This window comes from Carcharodon carcharias, chromosome 4, assembly GCF_017639515.1.
Source record: "Carcharodon carcharias isolate sCarCar2 chromosome 4, sCarCar2.pri, whole genome shotgun sequence".
Taxonomy (NCBI): Eukaryota; Metazoa; Chordata; class Chondrichthyes; order Lamniformes; family Lamnidae; genus Carcharodon; species Carcharodon carcharias.
In genome coordinates this window covers 61473209-61491637 of record NC_054470.1, presented here as the reverse complement: position 1 = coordinate 61491637, position 18429 = coordinate 61473209, and the positions used below count along the sequence as shown (strand labels likewise).

Below are 18429 nucleotides of genomic sequence, written 5' to 3'. Positions count from 1 at the left end.
TTACAGTCGATTGGCACCTTAAGGGGCCCATTAATTAATGGTGGGCTCGCATCGCTCACCCACCCAACGAAATATCGCACGGGACGCTCGCCCGACATCACTGCAAGTCATTCTGCCCATGATGTGGGAGACATTTGCCATGTACCTTTTAGCCTAAATCTAAATACACAGGCCTCTAGTGATGCAAACGCACCAGCATGTGACAAGTTTGGTGAAATACCTTTATCTGCCCTTCTTACAGGCAAATTAAACTGAATTTTTGGGGCAGGGGAAGGATTTGTTTTTTAAAAATGACCTCCCCCTCAACATTCACATGACTGTGACCCAGCTCAGCCTCCAGGGTCCATAGAAAACAATACAGTGCACAAGAAATTAACTGACATACAAACTAGAATACAAAAAAAAAATTTCCATGCTGTCATTTTTCAACAGAACTAAAATGGACCTCCAAAAAATCTGTGTCAAAGCTGAATAGAATGATAAGAACCTCAATCTTACTCATTAAAGTTACTTCAGAAATGAATGGTTGGACAAGACTCCTCAAACAGCTCAGTGAGACATGTAAAGGCCATTGCATGTCATTGACTAAACGCGTGAGGCATGCCAGATTTAAGAACTAGAAGGGTGCCCTAAAAGAAGGAAGAGATGGCTAATCCCCTTGCCTACGCTGATAGAGAAATGGTAGGACTGCGTGCATTATAGAGTGACTTATCGCAAATAGACGATCTGTAGAGTTTGCCACAAAAGGGTACTTGAGAAATCAGAAGGGGAAAACAATGATTCCAGTGTCAATGTCCTGTCATTTATCGATTGAAGCCAAGCACCCAATAGGATGTTGATGGAAATGCCAAATATCAATATATAAGTAGCAAAACTGCCACAGGTGAAGGTTATAAGAACTGCCTTGCCTCCAACCTAACCTAAAGTAATATCATGGAGTACCCTCACCTTCTTATTGTAAACTGTGCCACTGGGTCAAACCAGATCAGGCAAGCAGCACCTGATTTATACTGCAGCTTATGTGTCTGCATTGCTTTCATCATGTGTGTTAAAGCACTGACACTCTGCTGCCAATAGCAAATTTTAAATATTTTGGGGAAGCAGCAGCAGTTTCCTCAAAATATTTTTGAAAGCTTTGCTTCAACTTGGGCAACAACTCAAAGGGTGCAAGATTATCTCCCCAAATGGATCTTAAAAATCTGCCCTTCTTGGACAGGTGACTGGAGTCCAGAAGCAGCTTTGTTGCAATATCAAGTCAGTCGATAATTGCACTCTGTAATAAAGACTGCTCTTGGCCCCAGGAATCAATCTTAATAACAACTGTTCCAAATACAAAACAAAACAATTCAATTGCTAGCACCAATAATTAAGTTGCTCAGAATTTTAACCTCTCAATTCACTGTGTTTAGGAAATAGCTGAACAAAGATCCCAGAAGTGAAGGAGCCAAACTGCATATATATTGCCAGCAAAGGAAAGAAACTGTGCGTAGTGTGGAACCTGGTCAAGACTCATGAACCTCCCCCTGGATTCCCCAATATTGTGGTGATACATATTGCATCTCAACTTAGTGTTCTTCATCACATATGCATCAGATACAGTTTGCATAATTCTACAGTATAGATCATCTTTGCATTTATGTTTTGATGAACCATGGAAAAATTTTGAAATTCATCTGCCTTGCACAAGACAAAATATGAATTAGCTCTTGTGATTATGAAACACTTTGGAATATTCTGACAATGTGAAAGGCACACGAGAAATGCAAGTTCTTTTGTTGTATGCCACTGGGAAATCAAAGAACAAACTAATTCTACTGGCAAGCATACTGATCAAAGTCCCTTTGGATTGGAACGTCAGAAAGTTGCGACAATTTGGAACAAAGGCAGCCACATAACACTTAAAATCTGATCTTAACACAAACTCAACTGAATTTTCTAAACAGAAAACACTTGTACTTTAGATCAAAATATTTATAGCCAATCATGTGAGAATAAACTTCAATTCATATTGGATTATTTGTCCGAAACAGTGGGTTTTTATAACCACAATGGCAACACTGGATTGGAGTCATTAACTTGAAACTTGGTGTAACGATCATAAGATGGACTTTGCATCTTGAAACATGTCACATAGCTTAAGAATCTCAGCTTCAACAAAGTTTGTGCATCATTTTTCAAAAGGATTCCACTTACTCTAAAGCTCACAATGACTGAGGTTGACTTACCAACTTGGGTGGCTAGTGGAACACGTTTTAGCCGTACTTGGGAATTTACCAATGTTTGCCCACCGTGTCTCTTCTTAGGACTTCGCTGCCGGGCCACCAGTTTAGCGATGTGTGCAATCTCGTTGTTTATAGTGGCGAAACAAACAATCTATGGATCAAACCCAAAAATGGATCAAACACAAAAAAAAATCAACTTTCAAGATTGTTTTTTTAAATATATGTCTTTTAATGATCTGTTTGATTATGCTTTCTGAAGCAAGACCAAAATCTATTTATGTTTTCGATAACTAAGCTGAAAACCCATATTTCATGCACACCCTGAAGCCACATTTGTGTCAGCTTCCTTCTTCATCATTTAAGAAAATAACAAAAAATAGGAGCTGGAATATCAAAGCCAATGCATTCACTATTTCTTCAGCTACAAATCCATTTAATTTCTTCACTTATACTGGTTTCTTCAAGTTCCTCATTCTTGCTAAACACTTCCCCATTACTTCCAGAGTAACTTGTGTGTCTTCTACTGTGAAGACAGATATTAATTATTTGTTTAATGTCTCTGTCATTTCCTTATTTCCTATTATAATCTCACCTGCCTCTGCTTCATAGGGGAATCTCGAATCAAGACACATGGTTTCAGAATAAGGGGGTTGCCCATTTAAGACAAGAGATGAGGAAAAATTTCTTCTCTTAGAGGCTCATGAATCTTTGGAATTCTCTACCCCAAGAGTTGTAGAGACTGAGTCATTGAATATATTCAAAGCTGAGACAGACAGATTCTTGAACTATAGAATAATTAAGGGTTATGGTGAACAGGCAGGAAAGGTCAAGATCAGATCAGCCAAGATCTTAGCAGGCTTTTGAGGGAGCTGCAAGGCATACTCCTGCTCTTTTTAAAATTCTCTTATATAATGGGCCCACCTTTATTTAACTTGGACTAATCTCTTCCTATTTACATTTGTACAGAAACCTTTACAATTGGTTATGTCTCTTTCTTGTCTATTCTCATATTCACTTTTCCCTTTCCATATCAATTTCTTGGTCCTCTTTTGCTTAAGTGTAAAACTTAATGTTTCCTGCTCTTTTTGGCAACATTATAAGCCTCTTCCTTGATCTAACAGTATCTTTAACTCCTCTAAGCCAAGGGGTAGGGTTTCTGTTCCTGAAGGGAATGCATATTTAGTGCAAAGTATGTATTATTTCTTTAAATGCTAGCCTTTGCATGTGTATCTTATTTTTCAATATAGTTTCCCAATCTATTTACCCAACATGCCACTCAAACGTACATAGTTTGCTTTGTTTTGATTCAATTTACTCTAGTTCAAACTCAATATAAAATTCTACCATATTACGGTCCCTTTACTACAAGGCTATTACTTCACCCTTTCTCATTGCACAACACTAGATCCAAAATTGCCTGTTCCCTCATTGGTTCTTCGACATACTGACTTAGAAAACTATCTTGCATACATTCTATGAATTCTTCCTCCATAATATTGGTGCAAATTTAGTTTACGTACTCTGCACGAAAGATTGAACTCCCCAAGATCACCATAATACATGCATCTCAAAATTCCTGATTTGCCTTACACTACAGCTATTGTTAGGGAGTGGGCAGTGGGGGCTATAAACAATTTCTACCATTTTCTGCCCCATGCTGTTTCTTAGCAGCTTCCTATACCTACATTTATAATGTAAACTGGTCTTGTTCCCGAAGTGGGGCCTCAGTTTTGCATCTTCTAGCTCCTCAGCCTGCACTGTAGAGAGTTCTCATATTCCAATGAATTCTACTTATCTATTTGTCAGTTGAAGAAGCAATACAAATTTAAGCTGTTGCATAGCTTCACAGGCAATGGTAGGCTCTAGTATTTTAAAGTGATCGTTTATGTGCAAACCAAGAATGTTTTATAATTTTTTTTTTAGACATTTAAAAAATATTAATCTTCAAGGAAAGCTAAAAATGTAGTCGCTGGCTAACTTGCAACTTGACATTAATTGCAACGTTGGCATGGACCTAACTTCTCCCCACCCTATACTTCTAAGGTGGACTATAGAAGGTCAAATTAAGCATATTATGGATCAAAATCTCCTTACATTACTTAACAAATTGGCTTGGACTATTTTGAGTTCACTTCAAGATGAGGTACATTTTTTTTCCTGCAAATCCTATTAACCGAAGGATCTTGCTTGGTTCGTGAAGCAGGTTAAAAGGTAATTGGAAGCCCCAACTCAAAGATAAACACAGTATAAGCAAATCAGACCTGAAATGATCAATTAAAAAGAAAAAGTCATCAGTTAAATTTCCCATTGGTCTGATGGATATGTTGTGGTACTATATAGTTGTCAGGAAAGTGACATGTTCACATTCCTGATCTAAGGGGGTGATGGTAAGGAATCATACCCAAGAAGAAAAAATGAATCTTTGATCCATGTCTTACCTCTCCATTTTTATTAACTCCAAACTTCACAACTGAAGGAATGCTTTTCAAGTAGTTCTCAAGAGTTGGAAATCCAAGCTGTTTATGAGGGATTACTTCACCTGTGAGTTGTTTATACTCTCCCTGCAGCCTTGTGAAAGCCACACCATCTTTGCTCGACTGCAGGACTGCTCGCAGCATCTTAGCCACCAGGTCCTTCTCCACTTCTGTCATTTTTGACCTTAAAAGCCATAAAAGTTATGTTTGTAAACCTCACTTAGTGTACAAATCAAATACTTAAGATGAAAACCTTTGTTTACAACAACAACTTGCTTTATATAGATCCTTTGTAAACTTATGATAAATTAAAACTTTTCTATGTACAAATCTACCTCAAGCATGGCATTTTAAAATAATGAAAACATGCAGGTTATTAGAAGATAAGTCTGAACATTTTCTTTTTTTTTTGAAAAGCTCATCACCTTTAAACTTTCATGCCACTGTTCTGTAGCAACGCAAGCAACAAGGGTCTCAACACACAGCAGCATTAGAAAAGCAGCAGACCATTCATCTCCTCAACCCTACCCTTTCATTTTAGGTTGTGGCTAATCTGCATCTCAAATCTATTTACCACTGACAGGTATTTTTCCAATCCACTGGAGCTTTCCAGAGTCCAGGGAATTTTGGAATATTATAGCCAATGCATCCACTAGCTCCACTGCCACTTCCTTTAAGACCCTGGGATGTAGGCCATCAGGTCTTGTCACTCTTTAATCCCAATAGTTTGCGCAGTACATTTTCTCTAGTGATGGTAATTGCTCTAAGTTCCTCCTTCTCTATACCCTCTGCATTACCTGTTACTATTGGCGTGGAACTAGTGTCCTCCACCGTGAAAACTGAGGCAAAATGTTGATTAAGCATCTCTGCCATTTCTGCATTCCCCACTATTAACTCCCCAGTCTCATTCTTCAAGGGACCAACATTCACTTTAGCTATTCTCTTTCCTTTCATATACTTGTAGAAGCTTTTGCTATCAGGTTTTACATTTTGTGCTAGTTTTCTTTAATTTACCTTTGCTCTTTTTATTATTTTTTTTAGTAACCCTTTGTTGATCTTTAAAAGTTTCCCAATTTTCCAGCCTGACACTGACCTTTGCAATTTGGTATGCCTGAGTTTTTGCCTTTATGTTATCTTTAACTTCCTTGCTTAGCCATGAATGCTTTTTCCCCTCTCTTTGGAATATATTTAACTTGAAGGGAATTGAATATCTCCTTAAATATCTGGATGGTATATGGAACTTGCAGTTGGTGTTTCATGCACCTGCTGCCCCAGTCCTTCTTGCTAGTGCTGGCCATGAATTTGGGAGGTGGTAATAAAGAAGGCTCACTGAGCTTCTACAACACTTCTTGTGTATAGTACACACTGCAGCCATGGTGTCCTGATGGAGGGAGCGGATCTTAAGCCACTGGATGGGATATCGGTTAAGTGGACTGCTTTATCCTTGTCACAAAACTATAATAGGTTTCATATCATTATTGTGGTTTATTGTAAAGTATGCTTATGAGTGTGAGTGTAGATGTCTCTGTCTGTGTGATTTCATTAAATTAGAGTTAGATCAGTTGCAAGCTTGAAATTATCAAAAGAAGTTAGGGGTAAAAGGCATTTCAAATACTAATGGGTAAACAAGGATGAGGTCTTAGCATGTAAGGTGTGAAGGAACTTTGCATTTTTAGACAAGTGAAGGAGTTGTTTGGGTTTCAAAAGGATGGTAGGATGTTTAGAACTAACAAATAAATAGTGCAAAGTTATTATGGGCAGGTGCCGGCATGCATCCCGACATCATCGCACAGAGTTGTGATGTTTCATTCAGTGGGCACGTGCCAGATTCAACCACACACTCACCGATATGTAAATGGCCTATTAAGGCCATTAAGGATCTAATCAAGGTTATTATAAATGCTGCCCGTCCAACCTTAAGGTTGGCGGGCAGGCGAAAAGGCCAAGCAGCCTTCACGTTTTTTAGTAAACCTCATCCACACAGTCACATGAGGGGACATGTTTAAATACATTTTAAACCTTTTATTTATTAATTTCAGGAGCCTTTCAATCTCTCTGAGCAGCTCTGTGCCTCAGAGAGATTGAAGTGCTCCTTCGCACGTATGCGCGAAAGAGTGCTGGCCCCGACTCTCCCTCCTCCTCCCGCCTGCACAGGTAGTGCTGAGCCCTACCACTCGCTTATTATGCTGGGCGGGCCTTGATTGCCCCACCCACAAAATGGCAGCAAACAGCGCCACGACCGCCCTCTTCCACTCCGGCCAAGCCCACCCACTGCCTGAAAAATTCAGGCCTATGTTTATTTTTCCCAACAGGGACTGACCATATTGGCAACATAAAAGATTTTTATATTATGGAAAAAGTAAAGCTCCAAAGACATATAGAACAATGGAATTTAAAGATTAAAGAGAGAGAAACATTAATGAAGAAAAGAGGATGATGTGGTGGGGCCCATGCAAGAACTAAAAGGAGTGTGTAAAACAGCCTTTGGGAAGCCTCCAGCCATGTTTGCAAAAGTCTGTTGTGTTCAGTAACTACATTTGGAGAAAAGCCCTTGGAATTCTACTGTCGAGTGGGTGCTATGATAAATTTGCTGGCTTGCTGTTGCCTTAAAAGGGGGTGTGTCATTGGGAGGCAGTTTAATCAGGAACTTTGGGATTTGTTATAATATCAAGTAACTGTATGTGCTTGAAATCTTTTCTTTTGTTAATAAATGTTTCAATTTAGATTTTAAAATCTCTAAAGGTGTTACTGGACTCATTACTTCTGAATTCAGTGCCCAAATCTTCTCCTAATAAATACAAATTACAAAACCATTGTGATAGCGTGGCCAAGTTTCCATTATGGATTTTGTCTGCCTAGCACACACCATCTGCCACGTCATAACATCCTGCACAGTGTCCCAGCAGTTGTAAATACAGAGGTAATAATAGATACATATGTAGTCATGTCTTAAAACCAAAAGTGGTGAAGGCAAACTTATGCCAGGCTCCAATGAAGGAGAATTAAATCATTCATTACTGATGTGGGGTATGTTTATTATTATGTATAATAGTGAGGTGACAAAGTGTAATGTTTGAATTAGCCAAGTTCAATCATAGCTGCTGTGTGTTCATCTGCTATGAAATAACAGTGCCTGCTGAAGTTGAAAATGGGGTGGAATTTATGGCAGGGCTCGCAGCAAATAAAAACCTCTCATAGAACAATCTTTCTAAAAAGCACAACTGCAGCAGGTCTTGTGAAGTGCACGAAATGGAGGATAGTTAACGTACAGAAGGTGTGTGAGAAATCAATCTTAGACATTTGGGATTACCTAATCATCTCCATTCCAGCCAGGAATAGTGGTCTCACGATATGCAGTCAAAGTAGCTCAATGATTTGCATTTGGCCTCATCTTACCAAGTGTTTTTTTTGATTGAAGTTACATGATAAACATATGCACATCTGGTCAAGATCACAAGGAAATACTAATGTTACACCCCCAATTATTCTTATCATATACAATCGTAAATTCGTTACAATACATGAGGCCACTTGACCCACTTGTGCCAGCTCTCTTAAAAGCTGTTCAGCTTGTTCCACTCCCTTGTCTTTTCCTAGTAGCCCTGCATTTTTCTCTCTCTAAATAATTATCCAATTCCCTTTTGAAAGCCATGATTGAATCTGCCTCCACCACACGCTCAGGCGGTACATTCCAGGTCCTAATAATTTGCCGCATAACAAAGTTTTTCCTCACGTTGCCTCTGGTTCTTTGAACATTTATCTTGCAAAGATGTCCTCTGGTCCTTAACCTTTCTGCTAAAGGGAACAGTTACCCCTATCTACTCTGTCCAGCCCCCTCATGATTTTGAGCATCTCTCTCAAATCTCCTCTCAAACTTCCTTTCTCTGAGGAGCCCAGCTCCTGCTTAGCCAATCTATCCTCATTACTGAAGTTTTTCATCTACGTATGAATTGCATTCTTGATTTTGTGCACCCTCTCCAATGCCTTCACAACCTTCCTAAAGTACACAAAAAAGTGAGCACAAAACTCCTGTTGAGGCCAAACCAGTGTTTTATGAAGACTTATAACTTCCTTGCTTTTGCACCCTATTCCTCTATTTTATATAGGTCAGGATCCCATATGCTTTATTAGCAACTTTCTCAACCTGCCCTCTTCAACAATTTGTAAACAGATACCTCCAGGTTCCTCTGCTCCTGCAGCCCCTTTAGAATTGTATCCTTTATTTTGTATTGCAATTCCTCATTCCCTAACAAAATATATCACTTCACACTTCTCTGAATTAAATTTCAACAGCCACATGTCTGCCCATTCCAACAGGCTATGTATTTTTGAAGTCTATTTCCATTCTTCTCACAATTCACAATGCTTCCAAGTTGTGTCATTTGCAAATTTTGAAATTCTACACAAGTCTAGGTCATTACTTATAGATCAAGAAAAGCAATGGCCCAAATACCAATCCCTGGGAAACTCCACTGTATACCTTCCTCCAGTCCAAAAAACAGTTATTCATCACTACTGTCCATTTCCTGTCACTCAGCCAACTTCGTATCCATGCTGCCATTGTCCCTTTTATTCCATTGACAAGTCCGTTGTGTGGTTCTTTCTCAACACCCTTTTGGAAGTCTATGTACACCACATCACCTGCATTATCCTCATCAAATCTCTCAATTGCCTCATCAAAAAACTCAATCTAGTTAAACACTATTTGCCTTTAGCAAACATTGGCTTTGCTTAATTAATCCACATTTGTCAGAGTGATTTGTGGTCCCAGATTATTGTTTCTAAAAGCTTGCACACCACCGAGATGAAACCGACAGGCTTGTAGTTACTCGGTATCTCCTTGCACTGTATTTGAACACAAGAACATAAGAATTCGGGACAGGAATCGGCCATTTGACCCCTTAGGCCTGCTCCACCAGTCAATAAGATCATGGCTGATCTGATGTCACCTTAACTCCACTTTCCTGCCATAACCCTCGACTCCCTGTCGATCAAAAATCTGTCTAACTTAGCCTTGAATATATTCAATGACAAGGATATAGCGTTCGCAATTCTCTAATCCTCTGGCATCACCCGTGTTCCAAGGGAAGACTAGAAGATTGTGGTCAGTGCCTTCACAATTTCTACCCTTATTTCCCTCAGTATCCACGGGTGCATCTGATCTGGTCCTGGTGACTTATCAATATTATCAGCAGCCTGCCTTTCTAACACTTGCTGTTAATCAATTTTTAGCCCAGTGTAACTATCTCCTCTTTTATATAATTTTGGCAGTATCATTTGCCTTAGTAAAGACAGACGCAAAGTATTCATTTAGTGCCTCAGTAATGCACTTTGCCTCCATGCTAAATCCACTCTTTGGTCCCTAATTGGCCCTACTCTTGCTTTTAGTATTTAAATACCCACTGAAGACATCTGCATTTCATTTTATATTGGCTGCCAGTCTCTTCTCAGTGTTCTTTGCCGCTCTCTTTCTTTCTTCACTGTCTCTGAACTTTTTGTATTATCCTGGTTCTCATTTCCATTTATCAACCTGATATTAGCATACACACCCTTTTTCTGAAACAAAAACAGAATTACCTGGAAAAACTCAGCAGGTCTGACAGCATCGGCGGAGAAGAAAAGAGTTGACGTTTCGAGTCCTCATGACCCTTCAACAGAACTGAGTGAATCTTAGGAAAGGGGTGAAATATAAGCTGGTTTAAGGTTTTGGGTGGAGGGGGCGAAGAGAAGTGGGGGGTGGTGTGGTTGTAGGGACAAGCAAGCAGTGATAGGAGCAGATAATCAAAAGATGTCACAGACAAAAGAACACAGAAGTGTTGAAGGTAGTGAAATTATCTAAACAAATGTGTTAATTAAGAATGGATGGTAGGGCACTCAAGGTACAGCCCTTGTGGGGGTGGGGTGGAAAGGCTAGCGGGGCATAAAAGATTTAAAAATAATGGAAATAGGTGGGAAAAGAAAAATCTATTTAAATTATTGGAAAAAACAAAAGGAAGGGGGAAGAAACGGAAAGGGGATGGGGATGGAGGAGGGAGTTCAAGATCTAAAGTTGTTGGATTCAATATTCAGTCCAGAAGGTTGTAAAGTGCCTAGTCAGAAGATGAGGTGCTGTTCCTCCAGTTTGCGTTGGGCTTCACTGGAACAATGCAGCAAGCCAAGGACAGACATGTGGGCAAGAGAGCAGGGTGGAGTGTTAAAATAGCAAGCGACAGGGAGGTTTAGGTCATTCTTGTGGACAGACCGCAGGTGTTCTGCAAAGCGGTCGCCCAGTTTACGTTTGGTCTCTCCAATGTAGAGGAGACCGCATTGGGAGCAACGAATGTAGTAGACTAAGTTGGGGGAAATGCAAGTGAAATGCTGCTTCACTTGAAAGGAGTGTTTGGGCCCTTGGACGGTGAGGAGAGAGGAAGTGAATGGACAGGTGTTGCATCTTTTGTGTGGGCATGGGGAGGTGCCATAGGTAGGGGTTAAGGAGTAGGGGGTGATGGAGGAGTGGACTAGGGTGTCCCGAAGGGAATGACTCCTACGGAATGCTGCCGGGGGGGTGAAGGGAAGATGTGTTTGGTGGTGGCATCATGCTGGAGTTGGCGGAAATGGCGGAGGATGATCCTTTGAATGCGGAGGCTGGTGGGGTAGTAAGTGAGGACAAGGGGGACCCTATCATGTTTCTGGGAGGGAGGAGAAGGCGTGAGGGCGGATGCGCGGGAGATGGGCTGGACACGGTTGAGGGCCCTGTCAACGACCGTGGGTGAAAATCCTCGGTTAAGGAAGAAGGAGGACATGTCAGAGGAACTGTTTTTGAAGGTAGCATCTTCAGAACAGATGCGACGGAGGCGAAGGAACTGAGAGAATGGGACAGAGTCCTTACAGGAAGCGGGGTGTGAGGAGCTGTAGTCCAAGTAGCTGTGGGGGTCGGTAGGCTTGTAATGGATATTGGTGGACTGTCTCAATGTCAGGTGATAGACTGAGAGGTCAAGGGAGGGAAGGGAAGTGTCAGAGATGGACCATATGAAAATGATGGAGGGGTGGAGATTGGAGGCAAAATTAATAAATTTTTCCAAGTCCCGACAAGAATTTGAAGCAGCACCGAAGTAATCATTGATGTACCAGAGAAAGAGTTGTGGAAGGGGGCCGGAGTAGGACTGAAACAAGGAATGTTCCACATACCCCATAAAGAGACAGGCATATCTGGGGCCCATGCGGGTACCCATAGCCACACCTTTTATTTGGAGGAAGTGAGAGGAGTTGAAGGAGAAGTTGTTCAGTGTGAGAACAAGTTCAGCCAGACGGAGGAGAGTAGTGGTGGATGGGGGTTGTTTGGGCCTCTGTTCGAGGAAGAAGCTAAGTGCCCTCAGACCATCCTGGTGGGGGATGGAGGTGTAAAGGGATTGGACATCCATGGTGAAGAGGAAGCGGTTGGGGCCAGGGAAATGGAAATTGTTGATGTGACGTAAGGCGTCAGAGGAATCACAGATGTAGGTGGGAAGGGACTGGACAAGGGGAGAGAGAAGGGAGTCAAGATAACGAGAAATGAGTTCCATGGGGCAGAAGCAAGCTGACACGATTGGTCTAGCGGGACCGTTCTGTTTGTGGATTTTGGGTAGGAGGTAGAAGCGGGCCGTCCAAGGTTGGGCGACTATCAGGTTGGAAGCTGTGGGAGGAAGATCTCCAGAGGAGATGAGGTCAGTGACAGTCCTGGAAACAATGGCTTGATGTTCAGTGGTGAGGTCATGGTCCAGGGAGAGGTGGGAAGAAGTGTCTGCGAGTTGACGCTCAGCCTCCGCGAGGTAGAGGTCAGTGCGCCAGATAACAACACCCTTGTCAGCGGGTTTGATGACAATGTTGGGGTTGGACCTGAGAGAACGGAGTGCAGTAAATTCAGAGAGAGACATTAGAATGGGTGAGAGGAGCAGAGAAATTGAGACGACCAATGTCGCACCGACAGTTCTCAATGAAAAGATCAAGAGAAGTTAAGAATCCAGAGGGAGGGAGAATATTGGAGGTGGGTAAAAGGATCCGTTGAACGGGGAGAGGACTCCTGCCCCTTTTTCTGCTTCATCTTACTCTCTTTCGTCAGTCATGGAGTTCCAGCTTTGTTTACCTTACCTTCCCCTCTTGTGCCTCGACCGCATCTGAACTCTCTCCTCTTTAAAAAAAGCCCATTGTTCAATTACAATTTTGCCAGCCAGTCTTGGTTTCCAATTTATCTAAACCAGATCCATTCTCACCTCATTGAAACTGGCCCTCCTCCGGAACTCTGGATTGCTCTTTGTCTTTTACCTTTGATTTAGGTAATGGGCAATACAGACACACCTCTAAACAAAATTGTTTCAGACCACTTACAGAAGTTACTATCAATCAGTGTTGTACAGAACAAATGTCCACTTCTTAACTGCTCCTTTACTGAGTTATGAGCACATTCCTAAAGAACATTGAGATCATTCTTCATGAATGTCTTCCAGGGCTGCATTAGCCATTATGAAGTGACTGACTCATTTAAAGCTTACAAAAGCCGTATTCAATACAGACCAAGAGATTGAGCCTTAGACTTTCACTCACTGACATCATGGCAATTTTGTTCCTGTGGACACGTGGATAGCAACAAATCCAAATAGTATAGATTAGGCAGAAACAATCAGCTCAACTCCATTGAGCATGCAAGCCTCTATGCATCACCCCTAACTCATTTATGTAGTGTGGAAGAATGCAGTTAATCTAGACCAAAGAACCCTACACCAGTACTATAACAGTCAATGTATCCAGTGCTTCTCTCCTCTTGCCCTTGAGCAATCCAAACATCCAATAAACAGAAGGATGAATCTTTTATAGCTGAAGCAAGGTTACATTAAGCGTCACAACGTTGGAAATGAACACACTTATGCCACATGCAAACCCCTCATTACCAAAAAAAAGGAAACAACACAAAGTGAGACATTTTCTCACCTGTTCCAATACCTGGAAAAAGCATCCCGATCTTTAATCAAGAATTCTCCACTTATACTTAAACCAGCTACTCAAAGCAACATTTATGGACTTCACCCATCTAACCAGCCCATCCTAATCTTTCCAGTTTTTGGACCATCATCTCCTATGCCCTCTTCAAGTTTGTTTTCTCCATGAGAGCAACCTCCTGAAACTTTGAACTCCGTTCTATTCAACTGCTGACCATCTAATTTCCTTCCTGTCTGATGCTGTAAATTATTTCATATCCTCGGCCCCTTTTCCCATTCAATTCTATCACCAACATTAAAAAATCCTTAGTCTTTGTCCATGCAAACCAATGCCTCAGCCAATCTCTCTTCACTCTCTGAAAGCTTAAAATGTGTTGCTGCCACCCAAGCCTCGAATGCAAAATCCCGTTTTAATCTCTACACAGCCCTCCCGCAAAACCTAAACTGCTTCAATCTAAGTCACAGATGTCATTCTCCATGACTGTGACCATTATCACTCTTCATTCTCAACAGCCTTAGGCACAGTTCACTACACTATCCTCCAGCAACAAACCTCTGCTCCTGTTCAGTTCAGTGGTACTGCACTGGCTCAGTTCCAGCTTTACCGATATAATCAGAGAATCTTAAGCAATGGCTTCTCTTCCCACCCCCTTACTTATAACCAGAGTATCCCGCACCCCTCCCAGGATCTTTCCTTTGCCCTCTCCTTTACATGCTACCATCATCATCTGAGACAAGTGGTCAGCTTCCATCTCTCAACTCCTCCACTGCTTCTGAGTTACTTCAGCTCAAGTTACTCTCTACAGCACAGTCTGCCTCTTCCCATGTCCATAACACTGCTTGGCCCAGAACTTCCAATCTCCCGGGTGGGTGGGGGGTGGTGGAGGTAGTGACCTGGATATAACAGGGGACCCTCCCAGAAGTCCCCATGTAAGGATCGCAAAGCAATCGCCAAGGTAATTATTGTGCACTGGGAACCATCCGAACTCTGATTTAAATCAAAAACTTTGGATAGTTCCAAATCTCTTAGCAGAATAGTTACCCAGGAAAAGTTAGATGAATTAAAACCACTTCTAACTCCTGACACACCCCCAATCCCGGCAGCTAGTGCTGTAAAATGGGAGTGTGGCTTCACTTCCCCTGACACTGCTGCCCACACTGAAGGCCTTGGGAACCCATGTGCCGCACTTTTCACCAGGCCAGAGTCAGAAGGTCAGGCGAGAAATATGCAGCTCCTGATTAAATTAAGTTACAAGGAGCAGAATGGCAATCCGACTGTGATTACCACTCCTCAGTAGTTCTGGTCCCTCATCTCAGCTTCTCTGCCTTTGTCACTGAAATCCTTATACCTGCCTTTTAGCACCTCCAGAAACAACTGACTGATGTCTCATTCAATGCCTATATATTCATCAGCCCATCCAAAATTCTGCTGCCTGTATTCGATACTGCACCAAAGCATACATTAGCTCTTAGTCCCCCAATGCCTTAAAGTTCTTATCCTCTAAATCTTCTCATGGTCTCCCACCACCCCACGTCCATCACTGCAACTCAGTTGTTTTGATTCTTGCCTCTGTGCCACCGCCACACCATTAAGCTTCAACTATCCAGAGTTGGAGAAATGCAGAATTTTCAGGAGATTTGTAGGCCTGGACGAAGTTAGAGATTGGGGGTCATGGGGTTGTCCAGATCACAGTAATTTGAATATGAGAATGAGTGTTTTAAGTTGGAAGCTTTGACGATTACCTTAAGTCAGCAAATATAGGGGTGAAAAGGAGTGCAATTTTGTGCAGGCTAAGAGATTCTAGATAAGTTGAAGTTTATGGAGCGTGGAAAATGGGAGGAAGCCAGGAAAGCACTTGTTTTATTTGTACTTGGGAGGAAAGTGTCACCAGCAAGCTCAGCATTCAATACCCATTCATTATTGCCCTTGAGGTGGTGGTGGTGAGCCACCTTCTTAAACCACTGCAATCCATCTGGTGTAGGTGCATGCACAGTACCGTTAGGGAGGGAGCTCTAGGATTTTGACCCAGTGACAGTGAAAGAATAGTGATATTATTCCAAGTCAGGATGATGAGTGACATGAAGTGGATCCTACAGATGGCAGTGTTCCTATGTGTTTGCTACCCTTGCCCTTCTAGGTGGTAGAGGTCGTAAATCAAAGAAGCCTTGGTGTGCTGCTGCAGTGTATCTTGTAGACGCTGCCACTGTGAATCAGTGGTGGAGGAAATGAAAGTTTAAGGTGGTGGGTGAACTGCCAATCAAGCAGACTGCTGTATCTTGGATGGTGTCAAGCTTCTTGAATGTCATTGGAGCAGTATTCATACAGGCTGTTATAAATAATCTATGATTTTTAAGTTGACTTTATGTATATCTATATATATATTTGTGTGTTAAGAAAGGTAAAAATGGTATTAGTTTTATTTCGGTTTTGTTTCTGAACCTTGGTGTATCAGAGTCTGGATTGTGACTTAAAGATTTCTGGTCTTTTAGGTTTGTTTGTATATACTGTACACATTTTTAATCAAGTCTTACAACCCCTGAAGTTAAAGAAATGGGTTCAAAGCTCAGCAATTAAAGAAAAGCTTTACTGTTGCCTAGTGACAGTGATCCAGTGAGACAGACACAAAGATGGGGACAGGGGTTGAGAGGGGGAGAATTGTGTGTCTTTGTGTGTTTGTTTCAGAGAGAGCTGACAGGGATTTTGAAGCTCTCTGAGGAGAAAAACTCCTAGGCAACTGGGACAGTAGTCAACTGAATAATTGGTTATAGGGCTCAGAAAAGTGATCAGTTTAGCGGAGGTGCTACTGGAATACCGAGTTTAGGGAACTCATTTATTTTCTCCACAGTTTGAAGAAACAGTGAGTTTAGAGTGTGTCTTTTGGGTGTCTCAGGGCGAGAAGCATCAAGTGAATGTGAAGAAATTCACCAGAAATAAACCGCTTGTCAGTCCCAAGTGAGAAGCCTTTGTGTCAAGTTCATGGTAACTCTTCAATGGTTTGTGCCTGTAAAGATATTGCTGGGGTAAAGGAATAGTGGGAATTTGAATCGTTGTTTTCTGTTTGTATTGAGATCTTTCCAACTTGTTTATTTGGTGTAATGTAGTTTACTTTTCTTGTTTTGATATAAAGCATAAAATGTTTATTAAAAATTCATTAGCAGGCTCCTGTGAATTTGTTCAGTAACTTACCTCCAAATTTCGAGAAGTTAGATCTATCAAGCCAGGTTTCCCTCTGGGATCTGACTTATCCAGTATCAGTTGGGATCATAACAAGGCAAGTGGAGAGTATTCCATCACACTCCTGATTTGTGCTTTGTAGATGGTGGACATGCTTTGGGGAGTCAGAAGGTCAATTACTTGCCACAGTAATTCCTGCCTCTGACATGTTCTTGTAGCCACAGTATTTATATGGCTGGTCTAGTTCAGCTTCTGGTCAATGGTAACCACCAGGATGTTGATGGTAAGGGATTCAGCGATGGTAATACCATTCAATGTCAAGGAGAGATGGTTAGATTCTGTCTTATTGGAGATGATCGTTACCTGGCAATTGTGTAATACTGATGTTCCTTATCACTTATTAGCCTTGCTCTGGACTCCTTCAGTCTCTGTGGAGTTGCAAATGTTATTCAAAACTGTGCAATCATCAGCAAACATTCTCAAATCTGATCTTATGATGGAGCAGCTAAAAATGGTTGGGCCTGAGACTATATCCTGAGGAACTCTTGCAGTAATGTCACAAAACTGAGATGCTTGGCCTCCAACAATCAGAACCATTTTCCTTTGTTCTCAGTCTGACTCCAATCAACGTAGAGATTTCTCCACCATTCTCATTCATTTGGGTTTTCCTAGGGCTGTGAGTTGCCACACTTGATCAAGCGCCATCTTGATATCAAGGGCAGTCATATTAATTGTATGTTAATTATAATGATAACTTATACAGATGAGGGGCATTGTCTAAATAACTACTTAGAATGCTTATAAAGAGAAACTTGCCCCTTAGGGGCTATTCATTTGATTTATTGGTTTATTTGGCTTTTTAAAAAGAGATTCTTTGGTTAATTGATCAATTCAAAAGAGTATAAAGATAAATTGCTGGCTCTTTGTTCAATAGATGGTTTAAATCAACCCATGGCCTCTTTAAGGGGGTGTCACTTTAAATAATTAATTAGGTTTGCTTTTTCTACAAAAGAGTATAAAGAGAAACTACTGGGACACTGGGTTGGTGGCTGAAGGCAGACATATGTAAAGCTACATTATGTAAACAAAGGAATAACCAAGGAAAGGACTTGTGTCTAGTTTCATACTTCACCATCTGGCTTGGGATCTATTTATGAAGCCACTACCAGCTCACCTCATGAATTCATCTCTTTTGCCCATGTTTGGACCATGGCTGTTATGACACTTGGAGCCACATGGTTTTGGGGGAACCCAAACTGAGCATCGGTGAATAGGTTGTTTCTGAATAAATGCCACTTGATAACACTGTCAGCAATACCTTCCATCACTTTGCTGATGGTTGAGAATAGACTGATGGGCCTGTAACTGTCCAGATTGGATTTAATCTGTTTTTTGTGGACATAGCTGACAACTTTCCACATTCTCGGGTTTACTGTGCTGCAGATGTACTGGAACAACTTGGACAAGGTAGGGCTGGTTCTGCAACAGAGGTCTTCAGTACTACAGCTGGGGTATTGTCAGGGCCCATAGCCTTTGCCCAATGACTTTGGTTCTTCCTTGATACTACGTGGACTGAATTAAATTACTTGAAGGTTGGCATCTACCAT

At 41.4% G+C, this 18429-nt stretch overlaps 1 protein-coding gene across 5 annotated transcripts in view; it reads right to left on the bottom strand.

Annotated features, from left to right (window-relative positions):
• LOC121277367 (tudor domain-containing protein 7-like) overlaps positions 1-18429 on the bottom strand; it is a 150207-nt gene that overhangs the window by 116481 nt on the left and 15297 nt on the right. For 3 of the 5 annotated variants that reach the window (XM_041186749.1, XM_041186750.1, XM_041186751.1), the window contains exons 2-3: positions 4661-4880; positions 2226-2373 (exon numbers count right to left, since the gene is read on the bottom strand). In XM_041186749.1, the coding sequence (XP_041042683.1) occupies positions 2226-2373; positions 4661-4873 (361 nt within the window). In that variant the 5' untranslated portion in view covers positions 4874-4880. Of the gene's footprint in view, positions 1-2225; positions 2374-4660; positions 4881-8006; positions 8026-18429 lie in introns of those variants that run through there. The other 2 variants (XM_041186752.1, XM_041186748.1) reach the window with 2 other exon arrangements.